Here is an 18,281-nt window from a genome sequence, read left to right on the forward strand (position 1 = left end):
CATGACTGAGCCCTTAAGCATAGTAGTAGTAATAAAACAAATGAAGTGGCAGCGGAGTGTCCTTGGGAGAGATATATGGTATATGATGTGTGAGTGAAAGACACTATCAACCTTTAGAATGTCCATTTATATTTTATTGCAGAAGTACCCAGAACAGAAGATGAGCACTCATGAGTCTGAAAAAGTAAAGAAGTCAGCAGCCTCTTTCTGCAGCAGGTTCGGTTTCTGCTGGGTTTGAAGATGCAGCCCCATCTAGCTGGCATTTCAGCAATCTTAAAGAGACAAAGGCATGGAAAATTGTAGCAGAGTCCCCAACCTCCAGGAAAGCTCATAACATTCTTGCTGGGCAGAGATAGAAAGCCATACTTTGAACATTGCCACTACCTGAGCATCCATGAGCACCCCAGGATCTCATTTTATACCTAAATTACTAACATGTGTTGTTAAGAACCGATGCACTCCCTCAAGGCAGGGACAGGCAGGCAAAAATCTTGGCCAACTCTTCCCTAACCTATTAGAATACCAGCATGATTTTAGTCTTGTGCAAACTGGGCCACAGCCAGTCAGTTTTCATCCAAGTCCTCAATCTCACAAACACTGCCCAACCCAAACCAAGACTTGGACGTTTTCACCATTCACTTTACACCTTTGTTACACAGTAGGTTACATCAGCTATGTTGTGCCACACGTGACATAGCCCTTACCTTTTAATTTACTTCTGACCCTTGGCCTTCTTCGGGTATAATCTAGGGTTTTTGGCAACGATTTTTTCTGAGAATCTAGGATCCAGCTCTTTTCACTCTGACTATTGCTTGGAGAGTCGCGATTACTTTCGGAGAAAAGATGTTTCCTATAATCAGACTAAATATACTAATAAGTCAGTTCTAACTCCCAAAAACAAATGGCAGTGCAAATCTTTTCCCCAGCAGAGGCCCACCACACCATCCTGTGTGGGGGGAGGGGCCCAGACCTCCGGCTCCAGCCCAAGCCTGGAAGGGTACACTGCAATGAAACAGTCCCGCAGCCCGAGTTCTGCAAGCACAAGTCAGCTGGCGTGGGCCCATTGTGAGGGTCTAGTAGCTGTGTAAACATACCCCTAAGTGTCTAAAGCTGTCGGTCCAGCACCTCTTATCAGTATTAAGATCACATACACGTTTAGGGTGCAGGGGCAGCCACCACCAAATCGTAATTTCAAGGCGGCAATAAAGTCACCAGTGGATGCAGGGTTTTCTTTGCTGTGTTGACACTCTCAGCTGCTCTGAATCACAAAATAATAGCAGCAGGCAACATAAGGACTGTCAGTACAAACCGTTAGCCCGTGGCAAACGAGTATAAATCTACCCCACACTAGCCTACCATGGCCTGTCAGCGTGCACCCAGCCAGGGCCGTCCCTACCTATTTTGGTGCCCTATGCAGCCCCACTGCAGGGCGGGCTGTGTGGGGCCTGGCCCCAGACCTCTGTGGGGGTGGGGGAGGGGAGAAGGCTGGCCACTTCCTACGGGAAGTGGAGTGACCTGGCCCCAGCCTGCTCTGCTCCCCTGGCTCCGAAGCTTGGGGGGACGGGGGAGAACTGCCCCCAGCACTCGCCGGCGGCACAGCTGGGGCTGGGTCGCTCTACTTACCGGTGAGTGCAGGCCCGGCTGACCCTTTCTGAAGTCCTCAGTCTGAAAGGGGAGTGGGGGCAGGGCTGGGGCGGAGCAGGGGTGGGGGACACCAAATTTCCTGGTGCCCTACGCAGCTGCGTACTTTGTGTATGGGTAAGGATGGCTCTGCACCCAGCTGATGGGTGTTATCAGTTCATTAGAGTGCTTTGAGCTAGTTTGCTTTGAAAACAGGACTAACTCAAAATGTTCTAACAAACTTAACACGTGTCAGCAGGGCGCACGTGGACAGTTAGACTATGGTAGGCTAGTGTGGGGTAGAGTTACACCACAGTTTGCCACAGTGTAACTGTTCATGTAGACAAGCCCCTCAGCCACATCAATGAAGCCCAGTTCCCTGCTCACCCATCTCAGGGCCCAGGCAGTGACTTACTTTCGTAGCCCGATAGATTCCAAGTCTGGAAAGAAGTACTGTGATTATTAGTCTGAGCTCCTGTATAATACAGGCCATAGAATGGCACCAAAATAATGCCTAGAGCAGCTCTCTCAGAACAACATCCAATCTTGATCTAAAAATGGTCAGTGATGGAGAATCCACTACAACCCTAGGTAAATTGTACCACTGGTTAATTACTCTTACCATTAAAAAAATTACACCTATTTTCAGTCTGAATTTGTCTAGTTTCAACTTCCGGCCATTGGATCATGTTAAAACTTTCTCTGGTTGATTGAAGAGTCCATTATTAAATATTTGTTTCCCATGTAGGTACTTACAGACTAATCTAATCACCCCTTAACTTTCTCTTTGTTAAGCGAATGAGCTCCTAAAGTCTATCACTATAAAGGCATGATTTCTAATCCTTTAATCATTCTCATGGCTCTTTTCTGAACCCTCTCCAATTTATCAACATCCTTCTTGAATTGTTGACACCAGAACTGAACACACTATTCCACCAGCAGTTGCACCAATGCCAAATACAAAGGTAAAATAACCTCTCTATTCCTACTCAAGATTCCCCCTATTTTTGTATTCAAGGACCGTGCTACCCTTTTGACCACAGCATTGCAATAGGTAGGTGCTCATGTTCAGCTGATTAACCATGACAACCCCCAAAACTTTTTCAGAGTTAATGCTTGCCAAGTATCCTCTAAGTATGGCCTACATTCTTTTTTCTAAATGTATACATTTAGATTTAGCTATACTAAAAATACATTTTTTGCTTGCACCCAACTTACCAAGTGACCCAGGTTACTCTGTATCAGTGACCTGTCCTCTCCATTATTTACCACTACCCCAATTTTCAGGTCATCTGAAAACTTCATCAGTAATAATTTTATGTTTTCTCTGAGGTCATTGATTTATAGAGTGGGGTCAAAAACTGATCCCCTGTGGTACCCTGCTGGAAACATGCGTACTCAATGATGAGTTCCCATTTACAGTTACATTTTGAGACCTATCAGCCAGATTTTAATCCATTTAATATGTTCCATGCTAATTTCATACTCGTGTTTTTTTTTCAAATTAAAATCAAGTTAAATACCTTACAGAAGTCTATTATATCAACATTATTACTTTTGTCCACCAAATTTGATATCTTCTTTGAGATGACAAGTTAGTTTGAGAAGTTCCATTTTCCATAAACCTAAGGTATTGGCATTAATCACTCTCCTTTAAGTCAAGTCTCACATCAGGCACTCCATTATTTTGCCTAGCATCAATGTCTGACTGACAGGCCTATAATTACTCAGGTCATCTCATTTATCCTGTTGAAATATTGGCATAACATTAGTTTTCTTCTAGTTCTCTGGAACTGTCCCAGTGTTCCAAGACAAAATAATCATTAATGGTCCAGTGAGCTCCTGAGCCAGCTCTTTTAAAAACTTGGACGCGGATTTAAAAATGTCTAACTTTCATAGATGCTCTTCCTGAGATATTACTGGAATAGATAATGTGTTACAATATGACTAAATCATCTGTTTTCCCCCCAAATATTTATTGAACACTTTTGCCTTTATTGCATAATTATTAATAATTCTACCATTTCCTTCTAGTAACAGACCAATACCATTGATCAGATTCTTTTTGTTCCTAATATAATTTTTTTTTAAATCCTTCTTACTGTCCTTAACTCTGCTGGCTATAGATTTCTCCTTGTGTCCCTTTGCTTCCCTTATCATTTTTCTACAATTTATAGATTCTGATTTAGACTCCTTACTATCAACTGCCCCTCAAACCCCATTTTGCAACCATCTCCACTAGCTACCTTCTCTTCCTCTCAAAACCAGTTTGGGCTTCTCTCTCGATTACGACTTTTTGGCCCAGTAAAATGTTCTTACACAATTCCCGATCATCACTCACATTTTTTCAGATTAAGTTCTTCCTTCCAGTTGTTTTCATAATTGTTTTCAGCTTTGTGAAATTAGTCTTTTTAAAGCACCAGGTATATACATATTACTGGACAATATGGGACTTCATTCTGTTTGCACATTATAAATGTGATTTAGTTAATGTCACTTGTACATAATCTAATTTTTAGTTCTGTCATCCTCTTGTCTGTTAAGACAAGGTCTAATATTCCAATACTTTGTAAGATTAGGAAATTGTCATCTATAATGTTCAGAAATTCCAAGGATGCTTTAGTCCTGGCAGCATGAGACCTCCAGCATGTGTCACTCAAACTGAAGTCCCCCATGGATCACGCAGCTTCTTTCTCTTACACTTTATAGATAGGGGTGTAAGGAGCCGGTCATCATGGTCCCTTGGTGTCTGCTACAGACCACCAAATCACACAACTAATACCCCATCTTGCACTTCATCTATTAGCACCTTAATCCATAAGCATTTAAAATAATTGTCTTCTAAGTTATCAGTGACTCAGAAACTGGTCATGCCATTTTTGACAGGGAATTGCACTCTTCTTCCCTTTTGCCCACGTGATCCTTCCTAAATTGATTTTAGCATGCCAATCATCTAGGACCATAATGACAGGTTTCAGAGTAACAGCCGTGTTAGTCTGTATTCGCAAAAAGAAAAGGAGTACTTGTGGCACCTTAGAGACTAACCAATTTATTTGAGCATGAGCTTTCGTGAGCTACAGCTCACTTCATCGGATGCATACTGTGGAAACTGCAGAAGACATTATATACACAGAGACCATGAAACAATACCTCCTCCCACCCCACTCTCCTGCTGGTAATAGCTTAGTGATCCTTAGGACCATAATGTGAACCATCCCACCAGGTTTCAGTAATACTAACTAGATCAAATATTCTCTCATAAAATGAGCAATTACAGTTCCTCTTTTTTGTTACCCAGGCTCCTACCGTTGGTGTATAGGCAAATGAATTATTTTTTTTTCCTTTTTGTTGTTTAGTTCCCAACATCTTGATTTTTTTGCTGAGTGGTCCTATCTTCCTTCTTTTTACACTCCCATTTTATTATTAGTTTAACCCCCTCCTGACTACTCAAGCCTGGCTGTCTGGGCATCAGCTGTCTGACTTCAGATCCAGAGTACTGGGAACAAGAGAGTGCATGTAAATTTTCAGTTAAGTGGTGGTCACGACCCCACAAAGAGTGCACCATAGGTGCTAGCCCCCACAATAGGTTCTCCAAAGGTATGGAAGTTTGATTAGCTGAGAGAAAGTTATCATGCATTTGAATAAATCTGGGGAAGGTTCACCATCACCAATTTTAACCTCTCCATTTCCCCAAGTGAATTTAAACAGGCCATGCTTTCAGTTTATTTACGTGCAGAAATAGGCCACTTAATATTTACACATATGCTGTACACAATCTACCATAATTAATATATATTACCTACCGGCCTTCTCTCTAGTTTGGTTGATTCCCGTTTCATGTTTCCATTTTCGTGACTTCTGTTGAGTAATCCACAATTATGCATGTTAGAACTAGTCAATGAAGCTCATAACAAATCATGATGGATTGGGAAAGATATGACCATTCTGCAAGCAGGAGCACTGCCAACTCTATGTATTCAAAAATCATGAGTCAAACAGAAATAAGATTTTTTTTTAAATACTTCATTGTGGAGTTTATTTGCCTTCTGGTTTCTGAGTCTTTAGGATGCATTCATTTCACAAGTTCAACTTTTTCCCTGCAACACTCAGGACCAGAAGTTTTTAATATTTTTTTTTAAATGGAAGTCAAGATTCTCAGGCCAATTTCTTGATTCCAGGAGCTGTTGCTTTAAGAAAGATACCAACTACTGTGAGCCTCAGGATAAAGATGTGAGAGTTGGCAACACTGCCGGAACAGCTTGCATTAGCCAGGGGTCTGAAGGGCAAAGGAAGATAAGGGTGATATGTTTGAGCTTAGAAAAGGGTGACTATGGAAAATCTTTTATAACAGTCTCCTGGCTGATCCTTTTGTAGGCACCAGACTTCAAAGTATCCAGCCTCTTTCCCATCAGAAGACAGATGTCTGGTTAGTGATGCATCTGATGAAGTGAGCTGTAGCTCATGAAAGCTTATGCGCAAATAAATTTGTTAGTCTCTAAGGTGCCACAAGTCCTCCTTTTCTTTTTTTAAAAACAAGAAGAATAGCAGAGAACACCAATTCCTCAGATGCACAACTCCCCCACCCCTCTGAAAAAGGTAGTCATAACAGCAGCCATCATTTAGAGGCAAAAATGAAGGCCAGATCCTACTTTCTATATTAACACAGGTAGTTATTGGCCAAGATTTAAAGGGGCATCTAAAGCTACGTGCCTAAGTGGCCTGATTTTTCCAGAAATGCTGAGCCCCTCACAGCTCTCGTTAACTTCACAGGGATGCTGAGAGTGGTGTAACTAGCACTGCTGGGGAGGCGGGGGAAAAAATCAGGCCATTTTAGTTGGGTGCCTAATATTAGGCACCCAAGTTAGAAAATCTCAGGCACTGAATACAATAGGATCTCTTTTGTAAAAAAACCTAACAGGATTCGGATGGTTATTCTCTTCTCTCAGTCTTTCTGTATCAGATACAATACCAACAACGAAGATATTTCTAATGTGTCCACCACCATTACACATAGGTAACGAACCACCTTCAGAAAAATATATTGGCATCTTCCTTTTTGTTCTAACCTTATAAAAGCAACATCTTCTTAAAAAAAGACACTGTGTTCTTTACCAATGCAAGATGTTACTTTGAAAAAGATATATGATGCTGTACCTCTGGTTTTGTAAAGAAATCTTCTGGCCAAGAATTTTTTGTTTCGCTTCAGTGACCTAAAATAGAAGCCACATATTTTAAGTTTCAATATTTCATACAATATTCTATTAAATGAATACATGTCAGGTCTTGGAAGGGATAAAGAGGGAACTGACTCAAAATATTCCAGAATAAGACTGCTTTTTAAATGGGAGGAATTAGTTAAGTGAAACAATATAGTGTGAGATAGAGGTTTCTTAAAACAGCATTTTTTCACTTTTGCCTTGCTTTATTACGAAAAGAATTCTGAATCACAGAATATATTACTGAAATGGTATTCAAATCAGGATAACCCTGATAATTGCCAAGGCACTCTGGATAAAACACAAAATGCTAGACATGGCAAATGTTGGCTAAAGATATTTCTGTTTATCTCAGTCTAAGTGTAACATATTGTAGAATGTAGGAGAGTAGTACTTTATGCTGACACCTAGTGGTAGTATTGAAAGATGTAAGGTGCTGAATACTTGACTGAGATTCAGATTTTTCCTTTCAGCTAGAATTTGAGAGGCATTAAACCAGGAAGAGGTAATAATTGAGTGGATAGCAAGCATAGGGGCAGTAAATGGAATCTGGCTGAGAGCAGTTAAACTGCTGTTAGTTACAATAACCTCATTTCTTTGCACCATCTGTTTAAATATTTCACTACGTGCTGATTAACATAGAAGTTCAGTGAATTCCTAGGAGGACAGTTGAATTTTGACACTTGGCTCTGCATTTTTCTTTACATTACATCAAAAACACTTAAGGTGCATCAACATTAGCAAACATCTTAACGTCATTAGCAAAGGTCTTAATTATGTTAATGTTTCACCACTGTTGAAGCTGCACCAGTTCTACTACCAGCAACAGAAGCTTTAGGGGCACCTATATTCACCACAGAACAAACAAGAATTCTCCGGCCCTTGTGGCACTTAGTAGACTGGTCTTACCTTATGTAGGCTAGTTAATGTTACACACACACACAAAATTATTCTGAAAACAAACAGTGAAGTTGCAAAGCAGGGTACTCTAGAGTTAAAATGCCAGAATTAAGGTTGTCCATGCAACCTTAATTCAACTCCCTTGTGTGTATGTATTGTGAAACAGTCATTATTTACGTGATCACGTACTACTTTTTCCACAAGAGTCACTGCCTCATTCAGTGCACAGGATGGACAGTACTCATGTAACAAGCAGCTATTCAGTTTTTCATTTCCTCCTCATTGTTCAATGTGTGACCCCAGGCCTTATTTTACTGCACACTATTCAAACCCTGAAAACAGAATTATTAATTTCCTCATGGGCTTTTCCTGGTGCCCATCACAACAGTATCCGAGTATTGCACAAACATTAATTTATCTCTATAATGAGGGAGTATGATCTCATTCTTACCAATGGGGAACTGAAGCACAGAAGGATGAAGGTCAAAAATATCCACTCATTTTGGGTACCCAGTTTGAGATCCCTAGGAACTCATTTCCCCCGCCCCCAGAGTCTTTAGCTTTATATAGCACTTTATACATACAAAGCACAGCTCCCATTGATTTCAACTGACTGAGTGCTCAGCACTTCTACCAATGTAAATAAATAGGGTGTCAAGTCAGCTATTCAACAGCCAGGGGATCATCCCTTCTCTTCCTGCAATCCTCTGCCTCAGTCACCACACACATTCCAATTTATGCAACAAATGAAGCAGAGATCCTAAAGTCTTTCACCACACACCCCGATCCAGCTCCGAAACAGGTCCAGCCTGGGTACTGAATGAGGCAAGGGTCCTGTAGAAAAAAATTATGATGTGATCATGATCATAATGTATACATGACAGAGATGAGATTGAATCCCTGGTATTTCCTATCTTGTGAAGGCTTGTCTCTATAATATCCTTTTAATTTAGGTTTTTGTGTGCAGTTCTCTCTTTTTTAAAAAACAAACAAACAAACAGTCTTAAATAAAAGAAATTTAATCTTGTTGCATCATACTGACACCACCCTGGGTAGAGTGGAAACTTTTAGATCCACTGGGGAGACATCTGCCACTTGAAATTACAATGCATTAGTAGGTTATCATCCTTTTTGTGGACCACCACTAGATGAGAATGTGAGACCCAACAGCAGAGGAATGGTGAGACTCAGGAATCTTTGGCTCTGTTTCAGGCTCTGGAGAGTAGTGTTTTCCAGAGGGCACTGAATCTTTTGCCCATTCCTCCCCACCCCATGCCCGACTCCTATCTCTGTGCCAGTCCTGTCTCTTCCCCACCCTGGCTCCTTGTCCCAGCCTCCTTCCCCAGCCAGTCCTAGTCTCCTCTGCTAGACTTCTCATCCCAGTTCCCCTAGGACTTTATATATCCCTTTCACCCTTCTTGCCAAATCATTCTCAGTTCCTGCCCATCCAGCTTCCCATCCTGTCTGTCTCTCTGCCCCCGACCTACCATCCAGTGGCTCCTGCACCCATGCTCACATTCCTTATCCCCACTGGCTCCCAGTCCCTCTCCTTTGCCATCCCATCCAGTCTCAGTGCAATTCTCTCTCACACACACACCCCTCTTACCCCCCCCCTTGTTCCATTCTCTTTCCTCAGCCAAACCCAGTCCTCAACCAACACTTTGACTTCCCATCAGAAATGTCCCCCCTCCCCAATTCCACCTCCATTCCCTCATCTGAATGGCTCCTAGTCCTAGTCTTCATGTCCAGCCTGTCCCAGTCTCCTCTCTCCCCTCTACTTTCAGTCCCACTGTCCTTGCCAGGCCAGCCTCCAGCCCCTCCCACCATTGCCAGCCTCCTTCCTAATCTACCCACACCAAGTCCAGCTCTCATGCCCTCTGCATTTGACTCAGGCAGCTTTCTTCTCCATGCTGCCTGGGCATCAAAAGGGTGGAAGGGGCATTGAGAGCACGAGAGAGAGAGAGAGAGAGCGCGTGCGCAAGCGCCTCCCTGCTTTCAGTTCTGGTGCCCAGACTGGGATCTGGCCTGCAGCAGCCCAAAGCTGCAATTGCAGAGAAAGTCCTCCAGAGCCTCTGGCTGGAACATGCTCAGGATGGATGGAATCTTCAGAGATTTTTAGCTGTGCTTCTCTAGCAAGTCCCAAGTACCTACAAATTGTAACTTTTCAAAGGCTTAGAACTCTTTTCATGGGGATGAAGAGCGGCACATCCCTCATAAAGGCTATTGACCCCACCAGCTCCCGATACACACACCAAATTTCAAGTCCATGCTCCCAAATATGGAGTGTTAGAACGTCTCAAACAAAAAGGTCACCAGAATTTTAGTGTGTGCTACCACTATTTTTCCCTAGCATTGTTCTCAGAAGTGACAACCATTTTGGTTTAACTTTTCCAAAACATTTCAGCCTGAGGCAGACACCCAGCATGGAAAATTTCAGCCCAAATGGTTAAAGTCGGAAAAGTTATAAGCAACTGAGAACAGGATATGAAAATGAGAAGGGTCAGGCAACCATAATACCAGCCCTGCCTATGCCACCACTTTGAAGGATAGGGATGAAAGACTATTTTTGTATGCTACCAAATGGTAATGATAGTTACTGTAACAAAAATCAGAGGTTTCATGTGTGGAAGCTATCCTGAAGGAAGTTACCAGAAGTACTTAGTAACTTCTTGTAAAGACCTAGACCATCCATGCAACTTTTTGGCTTTCATTAAAGTTCTTGACAAGTTTCAGGCTTAAGTCTGACACCTATTTTATAATGAAGAATATCTTCTCAATTATTGACTTAGTTGGGGTTTCTCAGCCTGTGAGATATGACCACCTTCCATTTCTCTATGGCAAGACCGGGATCCCAAAACCTTCTGTTGTAACATGGAGTCATGATATGAAAGAGGCTGAGAACCACTGACTTTAGTTCATCCTCTCTATTCAGGCAAGGGGAAAAAATTGACTATTTAAACACAGCAAGATATTCTCAACCTCATTTGAATCAAGTTACTGTCCGTTGGTAAGGAAAACAAACTTGATGGTATGGACTCAAACAGCTGCACCATATTACATCCACTACAACACATTAGGGTTACTCCTTCAGATAGAAGCACAAGCTTTTGCGTCTCATTTCATAGGATTGGACATGAGTCTCACATCTCGTTTTCATCCATATCTATCATCGTTTATTCCTAGCTTATAGGATCAATTTCACCCTTCTCAGAAAAACTTGTCACTTCATCTGCAGTTAAGAGACGCAGCCTGTTGAAACTTATTGCCGTCAACTAGTTGTTGAATATAAAGCAAATGTGATGGTTTTCGTTTCTATGCCAATATTTTCCCCAAACTTTACCTTCTCATAATTCAGAGAGTCAGATGAATTTTCAAAGTCATAGGAATTCATCCTGCAAAGCAAAATGTACTTAATATGTGAAATGTTTCTGGCATACAATTATGAAAGAACACTCAACTTGCATAACTTCACTAAAAATAGAATGCTGAAAAAAACTGCAGCCATTTACAATATTTATCATTAATATTATACACAGAGTTCATGTATCTAAAACTTACCAAGATGCATTAACAACAGTCTAAGCAAGCACTTATTCCTGTTCTAAGTCTTGGTTTCTTATCCCTTCCTCCTCATCACTATACTTTTCTTGTGTTTGGTTCTCATGCCTTGTTTCCTTAGAAAGTAAGTTCAAGACAATTTTGCATCTTTTGTAGGTCCTTTAAGCCAACTTAGCATGTTACATTATGTAAATTAGGTATCTCTCTGCTCCCCAAAAGCCATCAATAATAGTAGAGAAAGGCAAGAAAAAAATATCACTAGTGTATGCGGATGGGATTTTGAAAAGAACCCAAGAGGCTTTCAAAGGGACCTTTTCCCTAGCCACTTCTGAAAACGTCACCTCTTAATGGTTGCTCTCTAGTCACATCTCTATATCGCATCTTGAAATAGGCCTCATTTTTCCACAACATTAGTAAGAGTGTGTAAAATCATCAGTGTTTCTGAGATTCAGCACCACTGTAAAAATTAGCTGTCAAAATGGCTGTGTATTCTACTCTTCTGTTTAACAGTGGAAGAGTGGTGCACACACAGAACTAGGCCCTTTCTCCCATGCTGCGGATTCCCAACAGGAAAGATGGAAGCTGCTTTGCTTTTAGAACTACATTGGATAGAACACTAGAGTGGGGCAATCCTGCAGTGGCAGAGTGACGGAGGGCTAGACAGCCTAGTATTTCATCTTCTCCATTTCTAATGTCTGTGAAGTCAATCCCTTTCTCAACAGGAGGCACCTGTTGTGAGAAATTCAAATATTCACTAAGATTTCTATGTTTTAAACCAAAGATTTTCTATGTCAATTATTCAGTTTCCATCCACAACCAATTCAAAAATTCAGCTAAGTTCTTTTGTTTGTTTGTTTGACATCTGATTTTTGAACACTTGGGGATTGAAACTGCCACATTTTTAGCTATCTGCAATGTAAACCTCAATATCATCCTAATTTTAAGGACAACAACAATTCTCAGTGTTACCAGAACAAATAAGAATCTGACAATGGTAGATATTCAAAACTTAAAGCGTTATACATATGAAGCAGAGACACATCACCTAAGGACACAAAAAGAACACCCAGATACCGTGGAGAACTTTGTGAGGGAAGTTGCTGTCCCTACAAGCAGCAGTGAATTGTTTCCATAGTTTAAATGGTATAAATTGTGTTTGAAACAACACCCAGTCATATGGATGGATAAGCTTTAGCAATGGTTTCTTCCTTGCTGTTTTTCTGCCTGCAGACTCAAGCCAATAATGCCTGAGTTTATAGTGGTATGGCTCTCAGAGATGTAGACACTAAAAAGATTATATTCAGATTTTAGAGAAGATAGATGTATTTGAAAGAAGCAACTAAATGCTTTCATTTACTATTATCTTCATGTGTGAGTGATTGTCTAAACCCACTAAATGGAGCCAGTCAGCTAAACCCCATTATGATGAAGTGAACTGTAGCTTACAAAAGCTTATGCTCAAATAAATTGGTTAGTCTCTAAGGTGCCACAAGTCCTCCTGTTCTTTTTGCGAATACAGACTAACACGGCTGCTGCTCTGAAACCCATTACCTCTCAGCCTTTTAGAAGAATTTCTCCAAGTTTCACTTTTAACTAGTCTAGAAAATGGCAGTCAGCATCCTTTGCTGCAGCAGACCATGAAGTAGTCCATGGATGCCTTGGGAATCCAAACAACTGGATTTTAATCCAGTGGCTCAGAGTGGTGTTGGGTTGTTGCAGTGGCACGGGGAGCAGTTCAGGAGCATGGTGTTAACGCATGGCACTCTGGCTATCCTCTGCTTCCTGGGTCCCTGAAGGGACCACTCAAAAGCTAGACAGACCCCTCCAAAATCTAATTATACCATCAGTCTAGTGTTTTCAAGTTTAAAATACAAAAAAAACCCACTATCACCACATGCAAAAAAATTATCGATGGAACTCGTTACTATATGATGTCAAATAACTTAATTTCAGAGCAGATTAGACATTTGCAAATTAAGTCACCGGCAGCCATACTAAAGTAAATTTACAGAGGCCATCAGTCTTCCTCTTTCAGGGCATAAATATAATCAGTGGGAGTCAAAAAGAAATTTCCTCTGTGGTATATCAGTTAGCTCTTGTGTATTATTGGCAGTGTAGGAATGGATCCTCCTCTGAAGCACTGGTAACTTTAACCAGACTGATTAACTGCTATACTGGAAAATATCACTAGAGGGCATGGCTGCTCTAGTCAGTCAGTTTACACTTGATTTTAGCCGAGAGCAGCCGAGAAGGATTTTTTAGTTAAATCAGTTTAACACTGAACACGAATGCTAGGAAAATTTAAGCTACAGTGTACCAAGGTTTAGTACACATTCAAGACTCATATACTGTACTTTGCTTCTATTTGTTTGCTCAAGCTTGTTCTTCTATTTTTCTTCTCCCATTCATCAGCCTAAAAGAAAGGAGGTTACAGGATTTAAAACTATGGCACACAGAGTAAAGCTATTTACTCAATATGTTGCAACTGAAAATAGACACACCCATCCATATTAGTTCATAGAATCACTCCAAAACTAATTAATATCATAATCCACCATAATACCATGTTCTGTAATACTTTATACCCAGAAGTTAGGGAAGGGGTGGACCAGTAAGGGAACAACCAGAAGGGGGACAGAGAAGACTGAATACTTAAAATCTTTAACTCGTTCACAGGATAGGTACAGTCATGAAAGTTTTGGCCTTGCCTGCCCAGAAAAGACAAAAGTAAAAAAGTTTCTTTCATGATACCTGGGCACCCGAGGCCAGGCACCAGTTACAGTAGGTTGAATTTTCATAAGTGCTGAAAATGGACGTCAAATCAAATATCACTTTTATTTAGTGTCCAGGTGTTCAAATCCTTCTGAAAAGACATCAGGCTACTTCTGCTGAGGTACCTTATTTTAGGCATTTGTGTTTGAAGATTCTGGCTCAGGTTTCTAGGTTGCTTATCATTATTTCTCCCCCACATTACAAGGGTGGAAGAACAGACCATGAGGCAATAGTTTATTATTTGCCTTGTGGTAACACTTAGGAGCCCCAGTCACGGGCCTGGTTACCATTGTGGCAAGTACTGTACAAACACAGAAGACTGTTCTGTCTCAGTACGTAATCAATATTTGCAGTGTTCCAATTTAACTGTTCTACTGTGCAGAAGAGGAAAAAAGCACTTGAATAAAAATTTTGCATGTAAACTGTGCCCCAAAGACAGATAGACATACCTCTGGGGAATATTCTTCTACAACCTGTATATCTGGCTGTTCTTCTATGGGTGGTTCACTATAAACAATGGAAGGAAAGGGTAAGAAAACAGTTCTAATCTACCATCAATTTAAAGCCAATTAAAACAATATGAAGGTAAAGTAAGTCAATAGCCCAGTTAACTCCAATGCAATAAAGGTCAGGGGAAGAGCGGAGAGAACTGTTCAGTTCCAACAACGCCAAAACTAGTAATAAGGAAAGTATGATTCTGTACTACTATTAAGAAAGAGGAGATAACTAGGCACTAAGGTTGGAGCCAGTTAGTGTGACTACTACATGGTAGAGATGAAACTGTTTGTGTAGCTACTTTACAACCAAACAACCTGGAGCACATTAGAAAAGTGAACCCTATAATACAAAGTATTTGACCAATTTTTCAGATTGGTTAAATTAAAAGACAGCAGTTAAGGTCACAGCAAGCCATGAAGAGCAGGAATAGCACTCAGAAGTTTTGATTATGGAAGAAAAGTTTTATAATCACTAGGCAGCTTCTCCCCACTCCAACCCTTTTTCCTATTTATGTAGTGTAACCCCTTCTAGACCCTCTGGGGGACTCACTCCTGGACTATAGCAGCAATGGTTACAGAGGCTAAGGATTCCGTCGCCCAGATTGCCTAAGATCCAAGGTAGAGAGAGACCTAGCAACATTACCACAACCAACCAGAAGCCAGAACTTGGAGACAAAGGGTTTGGTTTTTGGCTGTGTTTGGTGTGTAGCAGGGAAAAAAACATCACAGCCAGGGAGTACCCCTCTATTCTCCACACTCCTTACTAAGAGAAACCTTTTGGGATTCCTGGGACATTGAACAGCGTCATCTCAGCAGAGACCAGAAACTTAGAAGGCTGAGGAAAATCATGGTCTGGCTACCAAGAACCAACCTAACAGCAGTGGAATCCAGACCAGAGAGCCACAAGGATGATCTTACCATCCTTGGTGTGGATACTTTGTAAGAATACCCTTGTTTGTTTATTTTGTTTTAAGATGGCCACTGAATCCTCATTGCACCGCCCATCACAGACTGAGCCTAAATTCAGTATTTGCCTAGGCATGTTCTGGCAGGGAGCACAGCATTGTTTGTTCTGGCTGTAAATGTTGGGAGAGGTAGAGTTATGTATTATGGTTTGTGCTTATCTTAATCCTCTTTGCCACTGGTCCCTTATTCTGAGTGTCCCATACCTAATAAAGCCCCAGTTACTGTTTTATTACTCTGGGAATTGTGATAGCTGTTTTATTTGTGTGTTCTGACTGATACTCCTATGTACGAGATTGTGTGTGAAATATTTTCACAAGGGATAAGCCCTCTGTGTTCTCTGAGCTAGGAGGGGTTTCCTTGAGTGGAGACACCAGGCACCCTTCTAGGTAAATCCAGGACCCATAACTATGAAGAGAAAAGGAGAAGGCTGCAGCCATGCCTTAGGGCTAGGTTTACAGTAGTAAATACCAGTTTTGACTTCGTAACAACTAAGTTCTGGATGGCTTGTTAAACAGAAACATACAAAAGCCCCCCAAGGAAATTTTAATCTTTTGGACAAGATCTTGTATCTCCAAAGTGCTTACCTGGTTTTATCATTCAGTTTAGGTGATGGAGTTTTAGACTTTTTTGCTGAAAGAGTTTGGGAAACTGCAGCTTCACACTCTGAAAATTTTAATAGAGATAAAACCGTATTTGTGCAGGTCTACAAAAGCAAACCCTTTCTTAAGTGTTATACATGAATAATATTTATAAACTACAAGAAATCATGCCTGACCTTGGCTTAGCTTAGCATCTTCGGTTTCAGTCTGTTGGCTTCCCATGCTCGTAGTGACACCAGAACTAGTTTTATGCTGGTTTGAGATATGAAATTAACAACATGATATGCACATGACACTAACATTTATGTTCCTACTCCCAGAGAAGTATGGCCAGGAAACATTCCTGAATATTCAAATGTATTGTTCCATTTGGTGGGAAAGTGCTAGTCTGTGGGACTGAATTATGGCTACACTTATGAACTGAAACATTCCTGGCCAGTAAAGTCTAGCATCTTTTTTTGAAAGTTTGGGAAAACACATTTTTACCTTTCCCAGATAGCTGTGAGACCTGAAAAGACTGGGTAAAATTTTCTAAATGGTCTAAGTCACTGAAGCACATTTGAAGGTGCCATCCACCATGTCTATGAAAAGAAGGGAGAAACTATTATATTTCTACATAGGATCCCAATCACTCATACTTACTGATTGATCACTATATTGAGATGTCAGGATGTCAGATAAAGAATCTGTTTTTTCAGTGTTTGTAGAATCTTTCTTCCACTGTAAGTAGCTGGATTCACCAGTTATTACTGTGAAACAGTAATTTGAGAAAGAATCTCTTAATACATAGATTTTTCCCCTTCTATATTTCCAGCAAAATGTGAAGAGCACTACAGCCTTCTAGATCATATTGAACAAAGTCATACAAATCCTCCACATTGAACATGTAGCCAATAGAAGCAACTAGGTTCATATTGTCTTCCCCCTGCTACCTCTCCATTGTGTTCTACACCTTTGTCCCTAATTGGGCTATAAACTCTTTGGAGTAGGGACTATAATTTGCTGTGCATTGTATGAACATGTAATGGGACCAAACCCTTCTCCACAAATCATGACTGGGTCCTCTCTGCACTATTATTCTGCAAATATCAAAAAACTGACATTCTGCAGTTAGCATTAACCCCACAAATACATTCCATGGAGCATCTGGGTGATCAAATACTTTTAAGGGGTATCTATTTTGGGGAGGTTCGCCTTTGTGCGTATTTCAGATGGACAAAGAATGAACAGCAGCAGCTTCTGATCTACCTGCTGTCCACTTTACACAGCTGAGCCTTCACTGAATTTGGGGAACTTCAGTAGTAGCTTGATTTAGGGGCAGTAAGGTTGGCAGGGAAAAAGCTACTAAACAAGTGCTAGTTACTGTCTCAGATAATTGGAACTAGAAAACGTAGTTGAGTAGCTGCCTCAGGCATTTCTGATGCTCTAATTGTGGCATCAATGGATCGCCATAGCTACTAGGAAAGTGGGGAGTTGCCATTATGCTGTACACCAAAGGGAGAGTGCTGCCTAAGAGATTTACTGCAAGCTTTGTCAATTAAATCCAGAAGTCACATGAATGGTGGTAATTAGAGGATATTGTAGGAGAAAGAGCCCAGAGGATAAAGACAAAACTGTGGTGCCTTCTTTGTCTTACACCTTCCTGCAGTGACAATATTCTGCCCCAGCAGCATATAAAGACAGGGCCAAGGTCTAGTCTTTCTAAGAAAATTGGGTCACGTTGGAGTCTTGCAGTTAGTGTGAACAAGGACAAGTCATGTGTAACAACTTATCAACTAGTCGTGGCGTACCCGACAGAAACTAGGGGTTTTACCCAAGTCCAGGTGCGACAGTGTTAAACGTAGTTTGTCCCTGTCAATATTGACTGCAAAAATGTGATTAATATGTTTGTTAGTATGACTTCAAGGTAGTCTTTTAACATGACCTAGTTTTCTAGAAGAGATAAGCCCCAATTTACCAATGTATAACTACTTGCATTATTTCTGACTTTGGCCGTATTATAATACACAAACAAACAAAATCAAAAAGAGGCAGATTTACTTGCCAAAACAAGTAACCATCCCATGGGTTCAATATTCAACATGAGTTATGAAAAGGTCTACAGTTTTAAGATTTTATTAGGAATGCTTTATTTTTCAATTTCAAAGTTTGGA

The 18,281-nt window shown here is 40.8% G+C and overlaps 1 protein-coding gene across 1 annotated transcript in view; it reads right to left on the reverse strand.

Annotated features, from left to right (window-relative positions):
* The window catches only part of SYCP2L (synaptonemal complex protein 2 like), a 50,291-nt gene that overhangs the window by 14,018 nt on the left and 17,992 nt on the right, over window positions 1-18,281 (reverse strand). Inside the window, exons 17-25 of the mRNA XM_074943499.1 lie at window positions 16,771-16,877; window positions 16,305-16,380; window positions 16,114-16,192; window positions 14,516-14,573; window positions 13,649-13,707; window positions 11,077-11,128; window positions 6,775-6,830; window positions 5,424-5,478; window positions 705-861 (exon numbers count right to left, since the gene is read on the reverse strand). Coding sequence (XP_074799600.1) covers window positions 705-861; window positions 5,424-5,478; window positions 6,775-6,830; window positions 11,077-11,128; window positions 13,649-13,707; window positions 14,516-14,573; window positions 16,114-16,192; window positions 16,305-16,380; window positions 16,771-16,877 — 699 coding nt within the window. The remainder of the gene's footprint in view (window positions 1-704; window positions 862-5,423; window positions 5,479-6,774; window positions 6,831-11,076; window positions 11,129-13,648; window positions 13,708-14,515; window positions 14,574-16,113; window positions 16,193-16,304; window positions 16,381-16,770; window positions 16,878-18,281) is intronic.

Source organism: Natator depressus, chromosome 2, assembly GCF_965152275.1.
Source record: "Natator depressus isolate rNatDep1 chromosome 2, rNatDep2.hap1, whole genome shotgun sequence".
In the NCBI taxonomy this organism is placed as follows: Eukaryota; Metazoa; Chordata; order Testudines; family Cheloniidae; genus Natator; species Natator depressus.